Source organism: Ambystoma mexicanum, chromosome 9 (genome assembly GCF_040938575.1).
Source record: "Ambystoma mexicanum isolate Mex_15411 chromosome 9, UKY_AmexF1_1, whole genome shotgun sequence".
Classification (NCBI taxonomy): domain Eukaryota; kingdom Metazoa; phylum Chordata; class Amphibia; order Caudata; family Ambystomatidae; genus Ambystoma; species Ambystoma mexicanum.
This window is the reverse complement of record NC_090931.1, coordinates 338,702,197-338,720,128: the sequence shown is the minus strand read 5'-3', so window position 1 is coordinate 338,720,128 and position 17,932 is coordinate 338,702,197. Positions and strand designations below refer to the sequence as shown.

Below are 17,932 nucleotides of genomic sequence, written 5' to 3'. Positions count from 1 at the left end.
GAACTGGTTCCAATAGCGATGGCCGTGTCCTGGCCACCTGGATGAGAGATCCCTGGGGACTAGCGGGTGAGACACCTTCAGGTTTCTCATAGTAACTACCAGAGAGATAAGAATCTGCAAGAAGTAGTAACTATCACTCTCCTTTCACAAACCAAAGAGTGTTGCCGTAAATACCACTGTTGCAGAAAGATGTCCCTGTCAATATTGCAGATGAATCCTTTAACATAGACCACAGAGAAATCATGCACATTTGCCAATGTGCGACATTGGTCAACCTTCATGAAACCATTTCAACAACTGAATGGGTATGCAAATTGGTTTCAGCTGCCTGAGACAACAAGACATGTGTTAGTAAAACATTTAACAACATTAATAGTAGCACTTCCTAGTGCAAAGATGATTGGTTTCTGATTTTTAATAACACCAGTTTTGGGAGACCCAACAACACCTTCCTGTGTCCAAACTGTTTTTTTTTGTTGCAGTGTAATTGAGATATAAATAAAAAATCAAATTCTTAGAGTCGTAATATCAGTATTCTTCAGGGAGACACACCCACACATAGTAATTGACCTCGACCCCTGGTCAATAACTTTCTGGAGTAACCTCCTCCTTAGAGAACGTTGCTTAATTAATCAGCCTATCAAGGATGTGTAAGAACTTGAACAAGGAACACACCCATTTATGGTTATGTTAAGATAAAAGGATGCTCACATTTTTTATTATATGCACCAGACATCACTAGTTCCTCCACAGGCAAAGTACGCACATGGTTAGTAGAAATCTGAGGATGAGTTATGAACGCGCCAAAACCACTTACCTCACTGCGCATGGCGTTTGCAATGGTTGCTTGCTGTTCAGACGTAAAGAGATATGATACTGATCCAGAGACAACGAAATCGGACATGTACACCAAGGCGGTCTCATCTGCTTCATCTTCGGTAAGCAGGAAAATGGTGCGTTGGCCCTGGTGGAGATTGGCAAAACCAAACATCAGTAACAATCTTTATATGCAATCTAGACCAGCCAAATGCATAGATACTTGGATTTTTCATTTTAACTCTGAAAATATAAGTTTCAAAATATTGTCTTTATTGGTGAAATTCATTTATAACGTGGATGTTGCTCACCTGACAGCCAACCGTCCCCTCCTCCCTACGATCCTTCAATTGATGTCCCCACTGTGCACTCATGCCTTCCTACACATCTACCCAATACCCTCACCCTCTTACTCATTTGCCCACAACCATATGCCCTACCTCCCTTTTCCAATTGTTTCAATATTAAAAATAAGGCTCTGCTATGCTCCCGTTCTCCCACTATCCCTCTTGATTATGATTCCTGGTTGTTTGTTTTGCTGAAACATGTTGCAAAGTGTTCTTACTTTTGGCTTTCAGACATTTGTGTTTTCCAACTTTTAAATTCAAATTTAGCTCTGGATACTTTGTTTACTGTTGGACAACGTCCCAAAACCCATATGCCCCAAGAAGAACCCTTGTACATTACTTCTAACTGATATTCACAACACTGTTTAATCTGTCATTTGGCTTTTCCCCAATTGATGTCATGTTATGACTGAAGGACATAATAAAGTTGACATCTTTGCAAGTAACAAACATCACCAAAGTACTTCACACACAACACACGTCAAGCAAAAGAAATGGAGTGACGCATGCTCTGTCAAGCTCCTGCCACCTGCCTTCCCATCAAACCGACAGCAGAGGCAACTAATTGCAAATAAGGAACACACAGAATGGTCACATTTAAAAAAATCAAATGCCTCAAACACACACAAGTCAAGAATAATGACACATTACTAAGGCAGTTGTAAATTAGCATATTTTGCCAGCATCCCTATTCATACAAATAGTTTTTGCTCCACTAGGTGTTGCTAGAGCTACAAGTAAGATGGCTGCCATAGCTAAGTGAGGACCTCGGCAAGAACTGTTGTCCTCACAATGGGGTGATAGCCATTTGCACCCCAGGATTCACCTGGGGTGCACATGTTTTATTTTTTCTGGGAGAACGGCTACGCGTATTGCGCGACACCAACCTCCTGAGGAGAAAAAAAGAAAAAAAATATGCACGCTGCCACAGAAATGTCTATGGCGGCTGCTGGTGGGAGGAGCGCCGGGACCGGAGCACACAGTTCTGGTCCAGCAGTTAAGTGGGAAGGGAGGAAGGGGGCGAGGAAGGGGTGTGTTTTGTTTTCGGAGGGTGGGGAGGCAACAGGGAGAGGTTCCCTGTTGCCTCCCCAAAATTAATTTGGCGTTACCCGGGGAAGGGTCTCGGGTGACTGAAAAGAGCAGGTGATAGTGCATTCTCACCCGCTCTTAAAGCCACCTGATCGACTGAGCGCCCTTCTCTGGGTGCGAATGGGTGGGTGATCTGTCCATATTTCCTGAAATGTTAGCTCATTTGTAAGTGTAGGCAATGGCATGAAAGGCAACAAATGAAAACAAGGAGCCCGTGCCTCAGGAGAAATTGATGAAAAACCCGGGGCCTGAACTGCCATCAGATTTAACATTTCACTTTCATTACAACTCCAATCGTTATCCTCCGGTTAATGTGCGCAGTACATCAAAGGAGACATTTAATCAGGTGCATTCCTTTGATTCATGTTCAAGTCATTAAAAGGTTCTTATGTTCCCATGCGGACTCGTGTTAATTCGACAGTACATCTTGTCACTGTTCTCAAGCACACGCGTCGCCTTAAGAATGGTGAGACTGGGAGGATTCACAGCACTTTAACAAACATCCACAGGGAAACCATACCGATCAAATGCAATGCCTAAACAAATGCAATATTCTTCATTACAACTCTAAGGGCCATGGGTCCATTTTACACATCAGATCTGATTTATGGGTAAGTGATGCAGAGAAAGTTAATGCACAGTATGGCACCACCTTCCGCTGAAAAAGTCTTCAATAACAAGCTATGAGTCATGCAAACAAATGTGCTAAACATGCACATACCCAATAAAAGAAATCAGGTAAAACTCATCCATTAATGTGGATTTCAACCATAAGCTTTGAGTGCATGTGTGTGCCAGCTCTCGATATGTCCCACATCAGTGGCTAACCATACCCAAAGCGCTGTAGTCTATTGGATCTCTGATTCGTCCTATGGAGAGATGCAAAGGAGGAGCCGTGTTGTGCGGCGGCCCCTGAGACCTGTGCACAGTGCAACAGATGGCCGGGAAAGCATGCTTCTACTGTCATGGGATCCACACGACGGCTTGGAAGGTGCACAAGTGCTAGATCAGCTTCACCACGGATTGCTCCGGGGCTTACAGCCCTGTCTGGGGCAGACTTCGGCTTTCGTGAGAGCAATGGAGTGACCTTATTGGTGTGGCAGGAGGGCTTTTCAGTCTTTTGTTCCCCCCACCCTCACCTTTGCACCAAGTATGGAGCGAGAGAAGGCGGCAACTGCTTCCTGCCTGCCCCCTTGGCTCTTTAGCAATGGGGGCAGGTCCACTCACTTTTGGCCCCCGACTATTTCAGTTATTTACGATGCACCCTGCTGGAATAAAAAAAAGGATGGCTTTAAAGTGATACACGCCATGCATGACCTGTATGCCTCATGTACATGACTTTAATGCCAATAGTAATTTATGCAGGCTTCCTGGTGAGTATGGCAGTAATGGTAAAAACTGGTGGTCTTTTAAATACCTCCTTTTTTAAAATATGACAAGTTAAGATGTGTGTTGTATTCATTGCATGGGGTACACGGAAAGTAGTTTATAGAGTAGATATAGTTTGTTCACCCTAGGCAGTACATTCTTACAGCCCCATGCAGTAAACATCCCATGTGATTACAATTTACAATCAGGTGGTACTTTATAATGAGGAGGTATTTAAAATATCCCTTTTTTCACTGTTGTAACTTACTACCATATTCAGAATGAGGCCTTAAGTCAAATCAGAAATGCTGACATTGTACTTGTAATCAGTGAAAAAATGCTCAGGCCACTGTACCTTAAGTCCCGCGTTTATGTAGCCATCCACCAGCTGCGTTTTGAAGTGCTGCGCTTTCCAAGCCGCATTTTCTTCCGTGGGAGGGAAGCCAACTTGGGCCACACTGAAGCCACACAGGTGTGCTGCCAGCCTTACTAGCAGGGCACTAGATTTTGGGCAACCTTCCCCACAAAACATTGTATGTGCACTTTCATGAGGACTCCACAGGTTCCGCGTCAAACGGCATAAATGTTCGACTGTATTCTGAGAAAATACAAATAAATACCGTGAGACATCACTACCCACAGGTACCACACTATCAGCGGTGCAAGAGACCAAACCAACATTCTGCTCAAGGGAAGGGTACTCCTTTCTAGAAACTGTGGCACAGTTAGGCCAGAGTACCTCAAGTTAGCAACTTTTCAGATGTATTGAGCTTGATTGACACGACCAGAAGTGGCGCACAGAATGTACAAAAATGGCAACATAGGCATTGGGTACACATTCCCTCTTTCCCCCATGTGTGCCCTGTATGGCTTACTATCAGTTCAAGAAAATGATTAAGCATACTTCAGTGAGAACACCTTTAACTGACAGTTCAGTGTAGTAAATGTCAATCATGCGATAAGGGGTGGAGCACTTTCACCCCTAAGAATCGTGCACATTTGAGTTAACATTTCAGAGTAATAAAATAAGCAAACATGTTTCGCTGAAGTTCATTGCATGCACTTTTTAAAAAAAAACATATTTACCATGTCTGGATTTCAGTAAAGGCGGTGGGAGTGACAATCCCGGCCCTCAATATTATGGGGAGTGTTGTTTGTATTTTTATTTATTGTGTTTATATAGCACTTTACTCCAGAGCACTTTATATTAGAACAACAAGATACATAGAAGATTATAACAGTAGAAGCAATTTGCAAAACATGAACCAAGCCAACAAAACAGTGTGTAGAACAATTAGCCTGTGAAGATAATCGAGAGAAGGAGGGGGTGAGGAAGGGAAAGGAGGAGGGAGACAGGATGGGGATTAGGGTGAAGATGCAAGGAGGGGGAGGTAAGCATATATATCCCCTTCACACTGTTATCTTTTTGGAAACTATTTTCAATCATACATGCACTATGAGATGGGGACAATGTATTCCCAATTTAAACTTCAAACAGCTACCTTTCAAAGAGCGGCTCCGAAAAACTGTTTTGGTTCTGGACCTGATATCCAGAGATAAATCTAGTGCAGTAGACCATGTGGCTGCCCTCCAAATCTTGTTAGGATTTCAGTGTATAAGATAGGCACTTTGTACTCAGGAGGCAGGATTTCAAGTCATAAAGCACCACCTTGACCTCTAAAAGCTTGATGAGCACAGTCTTGTCTTTCAGCACAAGATGATTGGAAACTTGAGGGAAACTGACGGAGGTCCCAACCACTATTCAAAGAGTATGTCATGACACAGGTTAGAGATCTAGAAAAGAGAGTCTCATTCTCAACGCTGCCTTCTATTTGGGAATAACGAATAAGGAGGTAAAACAGAAAATGCATGGAGCTCAGTCACCCATCTCGCGGAAGTGATGGCATTTGGGAAAATCACCTTAAGGGTCAGCAATCTAATAGAACAGGAATGAAGAGGCTGAAATGGAGCCCCAATAAGAAATGTTAAAAACAAAATTTAAATCCCACACCAGAACCATAAACTGGCAGGAAGGAAACTGGTTACGGACACCCCACAAGAACTGAAAAACAGTGGGGATTTTGTAAAATGAGCCCTGTTCCGGGGATCTCTTGAATACTGAGATAGTGGTGAGGTAACCCTTTACAGTTCCAATCTGCAGGCCTGCCTGTTCCTAAGATAGCAGAAAATCCAACACAAGGGATAAAGGACAGGATAAAGGATCTCGGTCCCTCTCTTGACTCCAAAATAAAAACATACACAACCTGCAGGCATAAATGGATGTGGTAGCAGGTCTCTGAGCTGAAAGGAGCAGATTGAGGAAGTCGTCCAACAAGTCCCACTCATTGTACCTCAACCTCTCAGTAGCCAAGCATGATGGTTTGGGTGGCAAACTCACTCCTCTGATTGGCAGAGAAAGTCGACTCTCCTTGGAAGGCACCAGGGAGGGCAGGTGGGCATGCCCAGCAACTCCAGATACCACGTTCTCCAGGCCCAGTCTGGAACAGGAGTAGAACAACTCACACTTTGTGTAGTCACTGGAAGCAAAGAGATCCCCTTGAGGAGTTCCCCAACAGGAGAAGATCTCCTCCAGAACTTCCTGACAGAACTTCCACTCCTGGGAGGCCGAAGTCTGTCTGCTCAAGGTATCCACTGTGACATTCTCTCGTCCGGCCTGGTGTGTAACCATCAGGGAGACGCTGTTCTCCACAGCCCAAAACCACAGTTGCATTGCTTCTCTGCACAGAGGTAAGGACCCCACACCACCCAGTATTTTGAGGTAATGCATGGCTACTGTGCTGTCACTACGGATCAGCACAGTCTTGCATTTCACATGGGGAGGAAAGTGACCAGGGCTAGCCTGATTGCGCTCAGCTCCAGCAAGCTGATGTTTTCCAAAGACTCTGTGGGAGACCACAGTCTGCTCAACGTAAGGTCTGACAGGTGTGCATCCAACCACTCAGAGATGCGTCCATGACCACCGTCACTTGAGGCCAAGGTTGGCGAAACAACACACCTCTGAGCAAGTTGTCTCACACAGCCCACCACGTGAGATCCGGAGCCACAAGATTCGAGATCTGTAAAAGGTCTGAGATGTGGCCCTGAAATGGCGACCATTAGCAAAGGAAAAGCCACTGAAGGAATCTCATGTGCAGCCTCACCTCCGGCATCACTAGGATGCTGTAGTGTATGAGGCCAAGAAGGCGCAGGAAAGCTCGGGCTGGGACTTGCTCCTGGGATTGGAGAAAAATGACCATCCAAAAGATGTTCACCACTCGCTACTCGGGTGGGAAAGCCCTGTCTAGGCAAGTGTCCAAGACTGCGCGGATGAATCGGAGAGACTGGGACAGCAAAACCTGAAACTCTTTTAAGATCAGGGAAAAGCCCAGGTTGTGCAACTGAGTGCATGTGCAGAGTAGATGCCCTGACACTTAATCTATGGAGTGAGATCAGACGAGTTGTCCAGGTTGGAAAAGACATGAATGCCCTCTCTCCTGAGGTGAGCCTCTAGCATTGCCAGCAGATTGGTGAAAAGCCTGGGAGCCGAAGAAAGGCTGAATGGCAGGACCTTGAACTGGTAATGGTGTTGACCCACCACAAACCTACTTCCTGTGCTTTCGATGAATCGGTACATGGAAATAGGCATTCTCAAGGTCCAGGGAAACCAAACAGACCTGCAGATCGGGGGCTTGCAGAATCTGGGCTACAGTAATCCTCTTGACCTTTTCCTTCCATAGGAACAAGTTCAGCAGCTGCATATCAACAATGGGGCGCAAGCTTCCATCCTTCATCGGTACCAGAAATTAAGTGGAATACCACCCCTTCCCTCGTTCTGAACATGGAACTTGCTTTTCAACAGAAGCCGATGGACCTCCTCCAGTAGGCTGGGGTCAGGAGACAAAGGGTGCCCAGAGGGATTTGGTCTGGGAGCCGCTGAAGGAATGGAAGGCAGTATCCCTTTTGCATGGCCTGTAAGGTCTATGCATTGGATGTGCTCTTCGACCATTCCTGGATGAACAAGGAATGCCTCCCCCCACTGGGGATGAATGGCGAGGTCCCTCACTGAGGCTTGGTGTCCTGGGGTGTGGAGGGGATAGAAGCCACTGCAATACCCCCTCACTAAGTACCCCTTCCTATGCCTCTCAGGAAGCGCCTGCCTTGCTCTCTTCCCAGGCAGACTGACCACGGCCCATCAGGACAAAGGCAAGAAAGGGGAGATGACGGGGATATGGAAGGTTATTGCCCAGCTAGACCCCAGGACATAGCAGCTACCTCAGACGACTAGACCTTCTGTAGGGCATCGTCAAACTTGGCTCCAAAAAGGTTCTGGCCTTTGAAAAGGCATGTCCAACAGCCTGGTCTGGAAGTCGGCTGCAAACCCTACATCCAGAGCCACGAGTGGCACCTGCTCAAACAGTCCATTATGTCCAGTCCTGACTGCATCATTTGGCATGCCGCCTCCTTCCGTCAGAGACCAAGGACAGGAAACCGCCCCTCATCTCTCCCTCCAGGGCGTACTCAGCTGCATTGGCCACCACCATTCAAAAGTCAAAGGGGAACTTTGCCATGGCGCAAGAGGTGTTCAAGGCCTGCAGTGCAAGACTGCCCGGCGGAAACACCTTCTTGCCCTATGCGTTGAACCTATTACTGTCCCTTCCCCGTGTGAAGGAAAGGGAAGGTAGAAGTCTTCAGGCTAGCCATTGCAGCCTGAAACACAAGCTTTCAGGTGAAGCATGAGAGTAAAGAAAGGCTCGGTCTGACAGAGGGGGACAGTGCTTCCTCATGCTGGAAGGCGGCTTGAGGTTTCCTGTTGTGGGAGCTGGCAAAATGTCCATCTCTGGGGAGTTGTCAAAACCACTGCCCCCTGCAGGTCCTCTGCCAGGCCCAGCAACTCTTCACCTTCCATGTAGAATTTTTCTTGGATATCCCTCACCTCCCTAGAACCCATAGGTTCAAGCCCAAAGGGGACCTGGTCGACCTCCTCTTCAAAGATATTGCGCAATTGTCACATAATAGGCATCCCTAGGGAGTGGGACGTATTCCCATGGGTTCGGTGTGTCCACGATGCAGCACGTGCCGATGACACTCAACGACAACGTTGGTGCCAGCAATGAGGCCACCGCTCTGGAAGGTGGGGCCTAGCAGCTCTGAGAGGCCTCCATCTCTGCTGGTCCAGGCCCAACCGCTTGGGTATGCGGGAGGGGTCCCAAGAGTGCACACTGACAGTCGCAACAAACATGGTCGGACCCTGCAGCGGCATAGCTGAAAATGATGGCGCAATCCCCTGAACCACTGCCGGCAACTTGGCGAAGATCTCCAACATCCTCAGCCGAAGTTTTCCCATTCCTCCGGCGTGGAGGATTGGTTTGGAAAAGGTACCTGTGCTGGACGCTCAGTGGACTCCAGGAGTTTGAAGAGGAAGACGAATGTAGGTATGAGAACTCACTCTGGGAGCAGGACCTCTTACGATGCTTCTTCTTCTTCTTTTACTTTTCATTGCACAGAACCGCTTGCTCTTCTGAACGTCGATCCGCACTGTGCAACCACAACCCGAGACCGCAGAGCCTCACCCTTCGCCTAGTGGACTAATGTAAATATCTTCACCGCCCTTTCCCGGAGAGCCTTCTGGTGCATGGTGTGGCATGACCCTCAATCCTGGGTGATCTGTTCCTCGCCCAACCAATAGAGACGAATCTGGTGCCGACATCTGCCGGCCGCATTCCACACATGGCTTGAAGCCCAAGGCCTTGCACTGTAATGAAGAAAAGCAGCTAAACAAGCGTGTTCCCAAGTAGCAAACAGAACGCTGCTATATATACTGACCCCTGGTGGCAAACATCTTTTTGGAGAACAGCTGTGCTGTGATAGGGATATCTTATCATAGATGAGGAATCCGTAGGAGGAAAGAATCCATTAGTATTAGGATAACCATTTTGCACAATGTAAGTGACATTTAAGTGTGATCAACCTGAGTGTCTAAGCTAGATACATTTAAAAAAAACAATGGTTTGGGCCTGGATTTTATGTATACCATCTTTCGAAGCTCATCATTGCTTCTTTTCAGTTCAGCCTGAAGAGAACCATCGAGTAAGAACTCAAACCCTTACCTAAGTCTGATTCCATTTTTTAGTAAGCAAGGACTGAACGATATCAGACATGTACTCTGAGTCGCCATCCTTTTACATCTCCTACTTGTGCTGTTCTTAAAGTCGTTTGGATGCAAGTAAAACATCCAGAATAGAGAAGACACAATTGACCCACTGTTGTCAGCTGGTTGTCAGCTGATATTCTCAATTGCTGTGCAAGACTTACCAGATGAATGCACACCTTGATTCTGAATACTCCTCCTACTTTTACTTTAAAGAAGCCTTAATTTATTCCAACAACAACCTTTCCTTATTGCAGATATGTTAGCAAGTATTTGTGCTGTGAATGACTGTAATTGTTTGTATTGTTAGTAGTTTATTTTAACTATGGTTATTTGTTCTGCCTGTAACTGGTGTATTTGGCTGTATTATATATAATTGGTTGTATTAATCTATTAAGGCTTTCCGCGTATAAAAGCCCTGCACAAACAGAAAACGACTGGGCTAAGTGTAACTAACCTTAAAGAAAGTGATGCTCATCCTGGGGTTGGCTTTGTTGTACTCTCGCACGGCTTCTGTCAGGAGCTTCTGCGCGCTGCTCATGTCAAACGTTGGCTGGTAGCCATCCAGAGTGGGGAGCTGGTTGCCAGCCTTCTCATGCCTCTTGACAGAATTGAACTCCTGCTGCCTGGATGATGTTGTGATCAACCCGCCTTCATCTTCTATAATGTTACTAAACAACGGCTGGGACTGACTGAGGATCAGCTGCAACTGCAATGGAAGAAAAGGAGAAAGGGAAGATCGATGGTGACCGTTAGGACGAAATCGATTTCCATTCACCGAGCAGCAGTGCTACATGTTTGCATTCCATAACAAGAGATGGGAATGTGTGATGTGATTGGCACGTACATGTACGTGGCCCATCGAGAGAGAGAAGAGAGACAGAAACAGCGGCTGACATTAGATGTCTACCGAAGAATATACAACAATGACACCTTTTGTAAATCTCTAAAAAAAAATGTCTTCAAACTCGGTGTGATGTTCACAACTTGTCACTAGGTCACTTCCTAGGGAAAAGCCTATTTTATTCCCAATTTGTGATTACATGTTTCTGTCGCAATGAATGGATAAGCACTTAAATAGCTTTTGGGTCGTTAATGCTTGATACATGTCCAAATACCATAAAATATAATAGGGTACGGTATGGCTACTCCACCACCAGCGTCCCCCTGTTCTCTGAGGCATCATCAGTGTTCAAAGTTTCTGAGAATTGCAGGGCATGCCAGAGCACTGATGCACAACAGCTGTGTGTGCCAATATGAAGAAGTTGCATCATCTAAGAAAACATACAAATTATACAAATTCAACATAAGGCAAAGAAAAGAAGAACACTTAAGCATCATGAGTCTCTGCCGCAATGCAACGGTGGCACGGGTAAGCAGGGCCTTCTGAGTCCATGAGTGAGAAGGCATTGCAGGAGGAAGGAAGTGTGGGGCCCGGGTGCCGGGCGGCGAGAAAGAGCTGGGAGCAGAAGCAGTGTAGCGTGCTAGGATGGCTGCTGCAGAGACAAGTAAGTGTCACTGAAGTGGGGGAATCCCCTCCTTCCTGGAAAAATGAAGACGGGTTGGAGGGGGGATGCCCCTTCGTAAAATCAGGGCAGGTGGGTCAGGAGGCAGGTAGTGAGGGAAAGTGCCCTGTGGCATTTATTGCATGGGAAAGATCCGCACAGCCAATGTCAGCGGAGAAAACACATTGAATCCTAAAGGATGCTATAACTAGCCAGATACACGTCACCCTTATTGAAAATCATCAATATGGTGTAAGCCGACATCCTTGAGAATGGTAACGTTGGGGCATGATTGCCTTCCACCAACATTTATATGATGGGTTTGAAAAAAGCATGAAAAACCCCCACCGGCAATGTGATAGTAAAATAAGCAATTTCAGCTAGAATTCCACACATGCAGAGCACCACTTAATTTCTCATCAAGAAAGCAAGCGCTTCAGCTGATTTCCAAACGCTTAGTGCATTGCTCTGTGGCTCCCAACTGGAGGTGAACTTACAGCGATGGCTAATGTGCGTGTGTGGGATTGTATCTGAGATGGCCTATCCTGCTATCATAATGCAGGCAGAAGGTTTGCATTTTGACTTTTTTCAAACCCTCCATAATGTTCATGGTGACCGTAAAAATGCCACAATGCTCCAATTTGAAGGATGTCAACCTGTTCTAAACTGATGAGCCCCAGTAAGAGTGAAATGCGCTTAGTGTTGGAACCTTGAGAGCTGTCCGTCTTGGGTGGATAAAGCTATTAAAAAAATATCTGAAATGGCCACTATCAAATTTCAGCAACAAGGGTTTTTTTTCCTTGCTTTTTCTCAAACCAATCGTAATATCAATGGTGAATAGTAAACATTCCCCCATGCTCCAATCTTGAGGATTGCAGCCTACACTGTACTAATGACCCCCTGATAACGGTGAAATGTGAATGTTGTTGCATCCATGCACAATGTGAGTCTTTAGTTGATAAAGCTTTAGATACCATATCACTGCCCTATAAGGCAATGACAATGTTCTCCAATGGAGCAAAAATCACTGTTTTCAGCTAAATTACATACCCATAAGTGCCTTGCTGTGTGGCTCTGATCTGAAGGCAAACGTCCAGTGATGGCTTCCAGGTGCTGCTGTGCATGCAGGGATTTTAGCGGAAATTGACTATTCCCCTGTCATATTGCAGGTTGAAGGACATGTTCTTGCATTTCTGAAACCCACCATAATATTGCTGGTAAACATGGCACAATTCTCCAATCGCAAGGATGTCAACCTACACCCCACTGAGGTGAAACATGTATGTGATGGTTGCTTATGGCCACAAAAGCTGTCATTCTTGGGTGGATAAATAGATGTGTAAAATAGCACAATGAGGGTTTCTCATATGGAGCTAAAATCAAGCGTTTGGTTAATTAACCTACTCATAGGGCATTGCTGCGTGGCTCTGATATGGAGATGAACTTCCAATGACAGATACTAGGTGGTGCTGTGAACGCCTGCAATTTCAACTAAAATGTTCTATTCGACTATCATATTGCAGTTGTTTTTTTCTTTATTCTGTGTTCTACCTTTTTTTCACAGTATGCCATTCACGATAATATTGATGGGGAATGCAATACTGTGATAGTAAGTCTGTAATCCTGACTCAGAGTTGAAGGTATGTATTCTGTACAGGACCTATTGCACCATTAAAGCATGCCCATTCTTTCACACATGATGCGATTGCCACTTGATTTATTCTGAAAACTCGTATGCTTCTATTTTTCCATTATTACACAATCTTCTTATTTGATGCTCACAGGTTGTCTTTTAAACTATCTACAACATGAAAAAAGAGATGATTGTGTAATAATGGAACAACCACAAATATGAAAAAGGGTTTTTTTTAATAAATTGGTCGTCACTTCATTGGTGAAAGAATGGGCATGGTTTGCAGGCTGCATTACGACCTGCACAGACGGGGCTCATTACGAGTATGGTGGTGCGTGAAAAAAGTGGCAGTAACGGAATTGGTGGCACTTTTCCCCCACTGCTATACTACAAGTTTGGCCCTGTAGTGGGTCATTTACCTCCAGCATTATGCTGGAGATAAAACCTCACACTTTCTGCCGATAAATCGCCAAAATCGTTGGAATTACTACTGAAGTAATTCCACCGAAAACCCTCATGCGTTAACACCACCACAACTTGTAATCTGGTGGTAAATCTGTCAGATCAAGTGGCAGTGACAGTCATTTCATTGGGTGGTATTCTGGTAGATTTACCACTGGAATACCACCCAACGCCTAATGAAGCCCTTATTATTTTCCAAATTCAGTTTGTTTTGTAAGAATGAAATTCCACATTTACAGTGAAGAGGCAGCTACTTCAAATATCATGAGCAAAGATGGTGATAGCTAATTAGACAAAATTAATATGCCATTTGATTCTTTGAATACAGCTACTTGACTAAACCTCATCACCACAACTTCGACTGCAGCAAATGTCAACCTCCTTAACATTAGAACAATCTGCTCACTCCTCACCTACCACTCCATCAAAACCCCTATTCAAACCCTGTTACTGAACCACCTTGATTAATGTGCCATTCGCCTGCTGAGCCTCCCACTCTACTCTTTTTCCCGACTGAACAACATTCTTAACTTCACTACCTACATCCTCTACAATCTTCCTTGTTTTTTTCCCACTTCAGTACACAGCCTCCATGCTCTTTCTGTGCAATCAGGCCCAATTCACATTTCTAATGCTTGCATACAAATCACTATATGCACTTGAGCCCCTCCCTATCTGGCACTATGTCTTGCACCTCTCTACCAGGCAATCTTACATGCAGTGCTCCCATCTATGTCTGTGTGTCAGGGCTGGCTGGATTAGTTATCAGAGGCTGGATTAGTAATCAGAAAGAGTATGTGCATAGAATTGGCTGAGTCGTAGTCAGGAAGAGTTTGTACATAGAATTAACATTGTGCTTGCCCAAGTCAAGATGGAGAGAAAGAAACTTAAACTGATTGGTTAAAGGAACAATGATATGTTTGGTTTGCCTGATTGGTGGAAAGGACAATGGGTTTGATTCTTGTGAGGTGAGCAAGATTCTAAACTGCCTTTCATCCATAGAAATTCAGTGGCTGGTTGTACATTAGTTAAGCTCCTTAAATAAGGCCTTTCAGAGTTCAGAAGATTTACCAAAGAAGTAAGAAAATCGTTTGCTGAGCCAGAGTGAACAAGAAGACATCAGGTGGGATCGTTCTTTTTAAAGGCTTTAAGATTTTCACAGTGAACTTTCATTTTTCATAAGAAAACTTAAAGAGTTAACAAGTTTTAAAGTTTACTGAGAAAAAAGACATTTTACAGTTAAGTTACTATAAGGAAACAAGTTTGAAGACTGTGCGCTCAAGTTCAAAGCTTGTTAACTACGTGTAATGTATTTCAAGACTGTTTAATGCGTGCGCGAGTTCGCGTGACGTCGTTAACGTTTTTATGGGAGCGCGCGGGTATTCAGAGCGATAGAGCGCGTGTCCAAATGAAATGCGTGAGTGGATTTTAGCACGTGCACAATTTTAACGTGAGAGACGTTGCGTAATAAAGCGCGTGTTGGGTTGCGATAGAGCGCAAGTCTATTTTTAACTAAGCGCGAGTTGTTTTGAACGCGTGTACTATTTTTACTTGATTTACATTTCGTATGACTGCATGTGTTCGGTAGCGATAGAGCGCGAGTCCATTTTAACTTGCACGAGTTGTTTTTTAGCGCGTACACGTATTTTCACGCGTATGTGTTTTGTTAAGATGCGCGTGTATATTTTAAACGCGAGGACAATTCTTCACGTCTTCTGATTTCACATGTTTGTCGCATACGCTTGTCAAGAAAGAATCTATACGTTTTAATGTGTAAAAAAAAAAACAATTCACACGCAGAAGGAAAGCAGCATTCAAGAAAGTTAATGAGTTTCTATTTAATGTAACTTTATGCAAATGGAATTCAATACTTCAGAGAAAGACTGCATTTTACAAAAGCATTTAAAACTCAAACTTCATAGAGTTAAATGAACTTAAAAAGCAAGAAGAATGTCTAAGTCTGTAAGGTGCTTGCAAGGGTCATTACTTTAGGATTCTAAAGAGACTTGAATGGCTTGAAACTATATGCACAAAGCAAGATAATAATTTACAAAATATTCCACACAGATAATTAGCCTCTAAGTCTTTTACTGAGGTTTAAGAGGTAAAGAAGTTAGAGTTTGTTTTAGAATACTTTTAGAAAATAAGTTTATATTAACATATAAGTAACCAAGTGTATTTGTTTACTACAGATACCAGAGCCTACCAGAAGGTTGCAGGGCTGCAGTGTCTCCGTTGTTATTTTCTCCAAATTCCCCTTTCCCTTTCTTGGGGTTCTCAGCTCAGTTTATACTTAAGGGTTGAGAGGTGAACTCCTGGTGAAGGTCTGTGGGGCCCGCATCAGCTCCTGTGGAATTCAGTCAAGCCGGACCCTGACAGGATGAAAGGCCTTATTTAAGGAGCTTAACTAATGTACAACCAGCCACTGAATTAATCTAGTCATACAAATTGATTATAGACTAGGGGAACGCAAGGCCGAGCATAGAAGAGGAGGAGTTGAGCAACCCAGAGTTTTCACTAGAGTTGATAAGGGAAGATTAGAATTTGTAACTAAAGAATTGAGAACTGCGAATGCAGAGAGAGTAAATAAAGTGAGAGCTCCTTTAACTAAGGATGAGAAGGATAGGCAAAGACAGAATAATTTATGTTTATATTGTGGTAAATCAGGACATTTTGTTGGAAATTGCCCTTGGTGTCCATCAACTAACAGCTCCAGAAATCAACAAGTGGCTAATACAATCCAAGCTGCGGTACCACATATTACATTGAATGTATCCTTGTATATAAAAGAGGAATTAAAGTGAAGTGGTCCAGTGGTAATAGATTCTGGAGCCACTGGTAACTTCATGGATTGGAATGTGGTTAAAGATATGAATGTGCCTTATATTGTAAAAAATATACCAGAGCATGTGAGAGCAGTGGATGGGTCTCAACTGACATCAGGTTTAATTACACATGAAACCATCCCATTGTGGATGGAAATTGGAGGACACTGGGAGGAAACTGTGTTTGAATTAATTGACACTCCGCAGTTGAAAATAATTTTGGGAATGCCTTGGTTGACGTATCATAACCCTCAGATTGATTGGGGAAGAAGAGTGGTGAAATTGGATTCTTTTTTTGTGTTACAAATTGCTGTAAGGAAGAAGTTTCTAGTAGTAATTGTTCAGAAGTAGTGGAAGGTTTGGTGAAATTGGGAACCATAGTACATTCTATAGGGGCTGTAATTGGAGAATTACCAAAGTGTTATCAAGATTTCAATGATGTGTTTAGTGAAAAGGAAGCTAATGAATTACCTCCTCATAGAGAGTATGATTGTAAAATTGATTTAGAACCAGGGGCCCACATTCCTTGCAGTCGCATCTATGCCCCGACAGAGAAAGAGAATCAGCATTTGAAAGATTACATCCAAGAAAATCTGACTAAGGGGTTCATCAGGCACTCCCAATCGCCAGCAGCTTCTCCACTATTTTTTGTTCCTAAAAAGGAAGGGACTTTACGGACATGTATAGTTTATAGGGCATTGAATAAGATAACAATTAAAAACAGATATCCTCTGCCCTTAATCTCAGTAATGTTAGACCAGATTCAAGGAGCTTCACTATTTACCAAATTAGATCTTCGTGGTGCATACCATTTGGTGTGGGTACATCAAGGTGATGAATGGAAAACGGCATTTAGAACAAAATTTGGTCTTTTTGAATATCAAGTAATGCCATTCGGATTGTGTAACGCTCCCGCGGCCTTTCAATTTTTTATAAATGAGGTATTGAGAGATTTTATTGACATGTTTGTAGTAGTATACATTGATGACATTCTCATTTACTCTAAGGATCTACTATAACATGAAGAACATGTCAAGAAAGTGTTACAGCGACTAAGGGAGAATACATTATTTGCCAAGTAAGAAAAGAGCCAATTTCATACCATGGAAGTGGAATTTTTAGGTTTTATTATTTCTCCCAAAGGTTTGGAAATGAATATGAAGAAAATAAAAGCAGTTGAACAGTGGCCAATTCCAACTTGTGTTAAAGATATTCAAAGCTTCCTGGGTTTTGCACATTTTTACAGGAGGTTCATTAAAGATTTCTCTCAAACTGTTTCTCCTATCACCAAATTATTGAAGAAAGGAATGAAATTTGAGTGGAAAGTTGAAGCGGATCAAGCTTTTAAAAAATTGAAGAACTGTTTTACATCTGGACCAATCTTATTACACCCAGATCCTTCTCAACCATTTTTTGTTGAGGCAGATGATTCTAATGTTGCAGTTGGAGCTGTGCTTTCTCAAAGGCATCCTGAAACTGGGCAGTTGCATCCTGTGGCCTATCTATCCAAGAAATTGCTTCCAGCAGAAATGAACTACACGATTACTGATAGAGAACTCCTGGCAATCAAGAAGGCATTTCAGGAATGGAGGCATTATCTGTTAGGAGCAAGATTCACAGTAACCGGTTTAACCGATCATAGAAATCTTCTGCTTTTTAAATCCGCTTGAACATTATCACATCGACAACTTAGGTGGTCACTCTTCTTTTCAGAATACGATTTTGTGATAACATTCAAG

The 17,932-nt window shown here is 43.7% G+C and overlaps 1 protein-coding gene across 1 annotated transcript in view; it reads right to left on the bottom strand.

Annotated features, from left to right (window-relative positions):
* The window catches only part of LOC138487325 (uncharacterized), a 2,513,852-nt gene that overhangs the window by 1,033,966 nt on the left and 1,461,954 nt on the right, over positions 1-17,932 (bottom strand). Inside the window, exons 63-65 of the mRNA XM_069613924.1 lie at positions 10,226-10,477; positions 3,976-4,218; positions 818-964 (exon numbers count right to left, since the gene is read on the bottom strand). Of these exons, the coding sequence (XP_069470025.1) occupies positions 818-964; positions 3,976-4,218; positions 10,226-10,477 (642 nt within the window). The remainder of the gene's footprint in view (positions 1-817; positions 965-3,975; positions 4,219-10,225; positions 10,478-17,932) is intronic.